This window comes from Ctenocephalides felis, unplaced genomic scaffold, assembly GCF_003426905.1.
Source record: "Ctenocephalides felis isolate EL2017-DRISC unplaced genomic scaffold, ASM342690v1 CF-g0.4_SCAFFOLD_01492, whole genome shotgun sequence".
Taxonomy (NCBI): Eukaryota; Metazoa; Arthropoda; class Insecta; order Siphonaptera; family Pulicidae; genus Ctenocephalides; species Ctenocephalides felis.
Genome location: NW_020537646.1, coordinates 17,566,003 through 17,574,993, shown reverse-complemented (window position 1 = coordinate 17,574,993; position 8,991 = coordinate 17,566,003). Strand labels below are relative to the sequence as shown.

General features: G+C 31.1%; 1 protein-coding gene across 1 annotated transcript; it reads right to left on the bottom strand.

Moving 5' to 3' along the window:
• Positions 1 to 357: 357 nt before the first annotated feature.
• On the bottom strand, positions 358 to 7,837 carry LOC113370941 (transmembrane and TPR repeat-containing protein CG4050-like). The gene is made up of 8 exons (XM_026611609.1): positions 7,718 to 7,837; positions 4,438 to 4,687; positions 3,822 to 3,886; positions 3,180 to 3,464; positions 2,416 to 2,559; positions 2,143 to 2,329; positions 1,719 to 1,999; positions 358 to 1,035 (listed from the first exon to the last, which is right to left on the bottom strand). Exons 1-8 carry the CDS (start codon positions 7,835 to 7,837, stop codon positions 358 to 360), a joined length of 2,010 nt encoding a protein of 669 aa, XP_026467394.1.
• Positions 7,838 to 8,991: the final 1,154 nt, after the last annotated feature.

The following is an 8,991-nucleotide window of genomic DNA, read 5'->3' as shown; positions in this document are numbered from 1 at the left end:
TATTTATTATATTTAATACCCAATAAAATAGAAGGAATCTTGCAACAAAAATAGAAGGAATCTTTAACTAAATATAATAACACATTTTATGAAACGTAATTTGCGCAGGAAGTAGATATTGTTGTATAAGAGTAAGATACTCTTTATTGAAAATTGCATAAAATCTTTATAATAAAATTAACGAATATAAAAAAATTAGCCCTTCTATCGAAGGTATGCAGAATTCCCATCAAAAATTTATTCAGCCCAGTATGAAACTTTTCTCTATAAAATATAAATATACAATATAAATATTTATAATAACACAAGCATATTACATAACTGTACAGCACATTAAAAAAATTGGTTCTCTGTTAGCTATGACAATCCCGCTGATTGTTCTTCAATATCTGATGCTGCTGCTCTTTGAGGATTCAAAGAATAAGCGGCACTACGAGTAATTCCACTATGTACACTATTACTACTTCTATATTCTGTATTGTGCCTTAAAGATGTCGCATCAACAACAGTTCCATCTAAACTATCTACAAACATGGGTTCAGGTTCAGGCCTGGGTCTGTCTGTTCGCTTCAACTTCTGTTGATCACTTGCATTTTTGGAATTTTTACTTTCTTTAGTATTCCTGCTTTTTGAGTTGGCAGATTTTTGATGAGCTTGCTTACTCCCTGAAAAACTTTTCGACCCTTGCGTTGGCTTCGAGTCCTTTACCACTTTGGACGCTTTAGCTGTAGGTGTTGCTCTGATGTTCATCTCAGGTTTCACCGGGATGAATCTATCACCACCGAATTCACGTATGTCTACTTCCATGAAAGCTTCCATGTTTTCTATTTTTTCCGGAGTTGTGCGGAGTTTGACGATTTTGTTCTGAACAATTTGGAGATGGCGTAGAATGTAGTCTTCTTTGGGTGCCATGCGATGGGCATGTTTCAGGCAAGATTGCGCTTGCATGAGTTTGCCTCGTTCCACGTACACCACACATAAGTTGTGCAATCCTTGGATATTCACTGGATCCAGTTGCAGAATCCGTTTGTAACACTATAAAAATCAAAACAGAGATCAATCAGTGAAAAAACTTATTTAGAATCTAATTATATCAACGAAATCCAGTAAACGTTGTGTGATTTGAGCGGCGGTAGCAACCTGAAATCCACAAGCGCTGTGACACGCATGTGGAATCTATGTGGATTTCAGATTGCTACCGCCGCTCGGTGTGTTTACTGGGAATGTTATGTGAGCAAACAGAAACTCTGCAACAAAGGCTAATAAAATGACATATTTGCGGTTAAGTTTATAGAAATCAAGTTCATGTAGCCATTTCGTAAATTTAAATTAATAAATATGACAATAATTGTTCAATTCTTGAAGCTATGCCTTCTAACTATAAATTACTTAGCTATGACCTATTTTTATTTCTAACTTTCAATAAAATACATTAAAAGTATAAAAAATAACATTTTGAGTATTAGATAAGTGTCCATTATATTCATTCTACTCAGTAAAGAAATGATATTAACACAAACAAAATCAATTGCCATTGAGCAAATAATACAGAATTTCCAAAACCTTTTTGTTCTTCTACAAAACACGAATAAAAATCATAATTTTTTGCACTCAACCTGCTATCTGCTTTAGTACTTCATTATTAAGAGCATTACGAAAATCAAAGAAAAAAATATTAATCCCACATTTAATTTTACTAAAATCTATTTTTTACTTACACTTTCCGCTGCATCTAGATCACGTATATTATTTATATAGATATCTCCAAGCAATATCAATCCTTTTGCATGATCAGGATGATGTCGAACTAACTGATTTAGGAAAGGTGCAGCTTCCAAAGGTCTATGGTCATCAGCCAACAAAAGCGCCAAATTGAACAAAGCACTTCGGAAATCTGATTTTATGTGGACAGCTCTTCGGAACCAATTTTCGGCATCTGCAATATTGCGTTCATCCATCGACAACATTCCTAAATTAAAATGAACTCGTTCGTTGTTTTCTGAAAAAAAATAAAAATTAGAAAACAGAAATTCGAAGAAAACAATAATCTCCAGAATTTAATGAAAAATATCAGTTTTAGATTTTTTGATAACACAACTATACAGTTGGTAATTTCTGATTCGAAAATTCCATTCTACTTACCATCTTTTGCATGCAATTTTAGCAACCTTTCTCTAGCAATTGGACGGAATTCTTTCTTGCCTAATTCTTGAAGCAATATTGCCGAATTTAATAAAGCTTGTTCGTGATCCGGATCAAACTCGAGAGCTTTATCCAAATATGCTAAAGCTTGCGGTGCTTTTCCTTGCTCTAAAAATACCACACCCAACTGGAAATATAGTAATAATCTTTAGTCCTTTGAACATTTAAAATAAATGTGTTCGGGTGGAATAATAATTTAATAATTATAGTTACATTATAGTATATATCAGGATTACTGCTGTCATATAATAAAGCACGTTCATAAACTTCTTGAGCTTCTAATGTCCTGTTGAGTCTTATTAAAACATCACCTCGGTTTATGTAAGCTTGTGTGTAATCAGCTCGCATACTGATAGCCTGAAATAATAAAATTCATGTAATAAAATATATTACTATATATAAGTAGATATATATATAAACTCCATTTCACTTCCATTTATTCAGGTTATTAGACAAAATTGAATTTTTGAGGTGAAGATTTGTTCGTTGAGCTTTAAAACTTCACATAATATTATTCATTTCATACATATGTTAAAGAATTAATGCATAAAAAATATTATGGATATATTTAATAAAAGATTTTGTTTTTTGTCTTGTTTTTTGTATTTTATCAATAATAAAAAATTGGATCAGTTCAATGTTATACAAGACTCTTTGGATTTAAAAATTTAATGAAATTGCATCTCTGGTCTCAAACTACAGTAACATTATAAAACTAAAATTACTTCAATGCAAGATTTTTAATTTTCAAATCATCTTTCAATTATAACTTTCATGCACTTGTTTCACGAGAAGCCAGAGGTTTGGTGGAAATTTCTGGCAATTCAGTCAATCATAATGTTATGATTTTTATAATTCAGAACTATTTTATAAAAATGATACTTAGATTCTATATTATGTCTTATTATTAGGTAAAACATAAGTCTAATTATCAAAAATATATTTTCATTTGTATGACGTTTTTTTAGTAAATTTACCTGGCGGTACAATAAATCTGCTTCTTCAAGTCTAGTTGTATTCTTGGCAATCAAATTCGCGAGATTTAAAAATACGCTCAAATGATTTGGTGGTATCCGAGCTTGGTAACTTTCTCCTGGTTTTGCTTTTGGTAGTAATTCTTTGGCTCTTAAATAGGCTTCTTCAGCTTCTGTGAATTTCTTAAGATGGTTGTAAGTTCGACCTACATTTATATGGGCACCAACATCGTCTGGTTGGACGCTCACAGCAGTATGGAAGTAGTGTAGAGCTTCTACATAGCGACCCTGTAATTATTATATTTTGTCAGTTTATTTTAATATAGTAAAGAAAATGAATTATTACCTAATCTATACCTACAACAACTGAAAAGCGATAATAATGTTTGAGAATCATTTGAATTAAACATTACAGAATAGTAAAAAACAATAGTTAGGAACTATGATTCCAGCAAGAACGTTTTTTCGAAAGAGCTTATTCAGAATTATCTTGTATAAATTAAACATATAATGAGTATTATAATTTATATAAAAAATTGATATTTAGATACTTATTAAATGGATTGATTGAAAAAAACTGCTACGTTAAGCAATCTGATGAAATATTAAATTTGCTATAATAATAAATTTCAAAAATCAATTTACCTGTGATTCAAGAGCGTGTCCCACATTATTGAAGAGCTTTGCATTATTCTGATTAACCTTCAGTCCTGAAAAAAGTAAAATTATCAAGTATTAGAAACGATCTTATGCATTGTGAATAAGCTTTGATACTAGATGTCTTTAATCTTTTTAACAAATAGAGTTTTCCAAAAATAGAATGTGATTTTGAAATCTCAATTATGCTTTTTTTTTAAATAAATGTTTTTTTTTCAAAATTTTTATTTGTTTTATTATTCAGTTACTAACGTGTTTTATAATATAAATTTGATATTAAAAATTATGGCACTAATTTATTTTTATTTAGAATCATAATATTAATCTTTTAATGTTTCTATTTGTTTCAATTCTTGTGTTATTAATGTTTATAAAAAAATATTCAATATGAGTTGTTATTTCCATTCTAAAAATTAACAACTCTTATTGCAAATCATATTCTACATGGCATGCATATACGCATTCTCGTATTTTAAACTTATAGAAAAATCATGAATACATCACATTTATGGCTTGATCATAAATATAAATTCTGATTTATAGGTCATATTAATTAGATACTTTATACAATAATTGTTCTAAATATTCTGTATTTTTTCCTCACCAGCCATAAAAATGGAATACTCCGACTCCCAGTCCCAGTTTCTCCGATGTGTTCTGATTGCGTGAGCTGCAAGAGTGGCAGCTAGAAGCCACCAGGCCAACTTCCGTCCTGGTAGCAAATACCAGCCATAGCCCACAAGCATGCAGAAACCCATGGATGGCATGTAGAGTACTCGTTCGGCCACCACGAAGCCCACGGGGAAGAAGAGGTTCGATGCAGGTAGGAATGGTAGGGCCATGAACGCCAAACCCTGGGTAAGTGAAATTTATAAATATCTAATATTATATAAATAATATATATATATATATATATATATATGTATATATATATATATATATATTAATTTGGGAATATGAACAAACAACACTCTTTGTTGCACTAAGTTATTAAATAATAATTTTTACAAACGTTTCGAGACTAGGTTTGTCTCATCATCAGTGTGTTATAATTTAAAATTTAAAATATGGAAATCTAAATTAGCGTTATGTGTTATCCGTTACAAGTCGTTCGATATACTGTCTTCTGCCCCACCAACGATCGTCGGTGTCCGAATCCTCTATTCAATTTCAAGTGGTTTTCAAGTGGTTAGTCACGCAATATCAGATAGAAAAGGAAGGATTAGGGTCCAGTTGAAAGATAGATATCGTTAGGAATAAAAATATTCTATGAAATGAGACGGATGTTTATAAAATTTGTTTTAAATTATTATAATTTAAAATATATGTGTATTTATACACATATAAGTGATACGTGGAATCCATCAAAACTTCTCACTAATAAATAAGCATGGTTGCTTTATTTGCTTGATCACAAACGTATCGAAATTAAACTTGTGCCTTCATATCCCCAAATACAAATAAAAAAGTCGTCCATATTTCTTCCAATAATTCAACTTTTTCAACGCTTATAAAATCATATAATATCCGAACACCTGGTCTTAAAACTCCTCTTGATTTGATTAATTACCCACCATCGACCATTAGCAAGTACCGGAAAGAAATTGGCAAACCCGAATAGCCTTTTGAGGGTAATACTGACCTAGAAATGAAATTTGCGGCCGGTCTGAGAATAAGTGAGGATAACAGAAAATGGAATCGTGACGTCGAAATAAGGAATTATGCACCTGCTACCTTTAGGCTTAACCTATCTCATATTTGCTCAAATTACTTGCGGGCTACAATAAATTGGGTTTTTAATTGGTTTAATGGGATTACCTGATGGCGTAAAAACTAAAATCTTGAATTGCTTCCTATAAATGATGCTTGCATTTTTTACTGAATGTTCAATTAAATATTAACGCTGACACTGAATATATTCTCTAGTTTATTTTTTCAAGAACTGATATTAGTATGAAACTAATAACACATATTTAGAACGTTATAAAATAGTTGAGTGGATATTACTTCACGTTTCTTATGATTTAATTTATCTATTTTTACTACTTCTAATATATTAATATTGTTTTTGCACTAGTTCCAATTGAATTATACTAATAAAAAACTAGAAGATAAAAAATTCGTAACAGAGATTTGCAACTTTAGTGCGGTAATTGATTTTATTCTGGAGTGTATTATAGGTGGATTTTGCTTTTATTCAGATTAGCATACTTTCGCAATAAGTAGTTTTTTTTAATTTTTATATTCAAAAATATAAATATGCATGATAATTATATTTGCTATTCACAATAAGAGTTGTTATAAACTATTTTGGTGTTCATAGCTATTGTTTTAGAACCTATTTTGATGCCTTTCACAACCGTCCTGGGGGAGTGGACTGTTGTGCCTCTCGCCCTTTTTTGTATGATTTAATTTTATGACTAATCCGTCGTATTTAATGACAGTATTTCACTATTTCCTCGTAGACAAATGTTGAAATTACTATTTAAGTTAGGCTCTTCTCCCATGTAACTGGAAAATTAACATTTTTTTTCTATACAAAAAAATCCAATCTTCCCGTAGGGTAAGTTATTGTAATGGGCCGAAAATCGAAATTGAAAATTTTTACATTTCTCGACGTTTTGAAGGTTTCTGAACATTTTGGCATACCTCAGAAAAAATGGATGTGTGTGTGTGTGTATGTATGGATACAAATTTCCAGTCACGTTTTCGGGCGCACGCATCAACCGATTTAATTGTTCAAAAAACATTCGATTCCTATTGATAGGGAGATGTGCTGATTAGTTTTGGGCAAAGGCAGGTCCAGCAGTTACGGAGATAAAGAGCAAAAAGTGCAGAAAATAGAAATAGGGTTTTTGAGAGAACGGAGCATCCGATTTGAATGTTCTGAAAAAACATTCAATTAGTAATGATTGGTAGAAGTGTTTATCAGATTTTGGCAAAGGCAGGCCCAGCCATTTCGAAGATACGGAGCTGAATGTGCAAAAAATGGCAGTTTTTGAGAGAACTAAGCGTCCGATTTAAAAGATTCAAAGAACTTTCTGCGTGACTTAACAAACATTTTTTCAACTTTTTTTTTTTTTCAAAAAAATTTTTTTTTTGTATATCAAAAATAATTCAGATTTTTTTTCTAATTTTGACTAAAGTTCTAATATACTTTGAACAAATAATTTAAACTTTGCAATTCAGTGTATATAATTCTTATAAATATTAGACAATGCTACAATATTTATAATAATCTATTTGAAAACATTCAGTATTCCTCGAACATTTCGTTACGGTACGGGAAGTTCCAGCAATTTGCCTTAAGGCACGATGCCATACACCCAACTAGTTTTAATTTTATATCTTCTTGATGACTCGAATACCTATGGTTGTTATTTTACAAGTAGATCTGTTCCGATTTATTAAACACGCCTAAAAGTTAATGAATAGACTTTTAGCCGTTTACCCAATAAATCCATTTTTAGTCGAATAACGATTGTTCAATATAAACGTGTTCCACTTCCAAACTTCGTCATTGTCGAATTGGCCATTTTGCCGAACAAATATTTAACGATTTATCCATAATTCATTCAACGTACTCAAACTGCGCGCGGTCCATGCATATTTAACATACGTTGACACACATGTGCGGTACTATATCACCTGTCTGTGCATAAAATTTATATACAGAGAATCCAACCGAAACCTTTTGAAGTTTTGAAACTTTATTAGAATGGCGCTAATATAATTACAAATTTACGCGAACACAAAGGTATTGATAAATGATTCATCTATAGTTCGCCACAAGCATTGTAGCAATTGACTAATTGCGGTCACAAATATCACCGTATTTGGAACGTATGATTTCCAAATTACGAATGATTCAGTCGGCTGTTTACCTGTTTTGGAACGTTTGTGGCCAAACATTGAATACGCACATTGACTAGTTCGCCGGCAACCATCCGAATTGTAGGGATGAGAATTGGAGCCAGCTGGGAGAGATGGTACGGTAAATACATGGCTAAGTTAATTAAAGCACGAGCGCGCGATCAGTGATTGGTTCCGATGTCCGTGGAATTACATCGGACACAGAATACATAATCGAACATGATTCTCTGTCCGTAGCAGTTAACGATTTTGACATATTGTAACACTTGTTTAGAACGATCGCCATTCAATAGTGCATTCTGATCAAGGGTATTCCACCGATATTCACGGTAAACTAATCACTAATACCTTACCAAAAGCTCTTTATAGTGCTCAATTGATGCGTGTGCTGCATTAGGAACATACATCTTCTGTAATTTATATTATTATCAAAATTTGTTTTTTTCATTAAATGAACAAGAGTTTTTAAATTCTTAGTACATTATGCTAAAGAAAAATCTTTATGATTTCATGATTTATGAGCCATGAATTATATTCCGTATACTATACTTATTATAACTATAATTTCAAAAAATTTGCTTAATTTGTCAATAGTTTCTTCAATGTTTTTTTTTCAAAATGAAACTTTTCTGCACCATTCAAACTTATCAGACATGTTTATTGTAACTAGTCAGACGTAGTTATGCAGGTAACTATGATTTTCAATAATTTTCTTATATTTCAATAGTTCCTTCAATGTTTTCAAAATCAATCGTCCGCTGCTCCTTGTCAAACATGTTTTAAACACAAATGCAAATATATTTAAAATACAATATTTGATGAAGATAATCTTGACAATTCTAATGATATATAAAATATTTAAAAAAAATCTAAATCGCAACTAGAGGTCCCAGAACTCAACAACGAGCCGAAATGGGTTGTTAATATTGACCGCAAGTGTCTTGAAAAAAAAAAATTCTTGAGTTGAATAAAAACTATCAAAAAATCGTGCAATTTGGTTTTTTATTTTTGTACTCATTTTTTTTTATTATTTATTATTAGTCAGTATTATAAGATAGTATTATACTATTATAATACTGACTAGATGCGCCAACATTTTGAAACACACTTTTTTTCAAAGAAGGACCTCACAAAATACATCGATTTTGAAAATTGTGTTATTCAAGTCAACAAAAAGGTTTAATTCTTAAAATTGAGATATTTGTGGATTAGTTTCAACTGTAGTCTTGTGTGTATTTCACGGTTCGGTTTCAAAGTTTAGATGAACAAAATTAATAAAAACTAC

Excerpts from the sequence above, each read along its gene's own strand:
- LOC113370941 (XM_026611609.1), bottom strand. The coding sequence starts at position 7,837 with ATGTATTTACCGTACCATCTCTCCCAGCTGGCTCCAATTCTCATCCCT. Across the intron at positions 2,560-3,179 it reads CAGATTTATTGTACCGCCAG|GCTATCAGTATGCGAGCTGA; the intron begins GTAAATTTACTA and ends TTATTATTTCAG. Across the intron at positions 2,000-2,142 it reads AAAATTGCATGCAAAAGATG|AAAACAACGAACGAGTTCAT; the intron begins GTAAGTAGAATG and ends ATTTTTTTTCAG.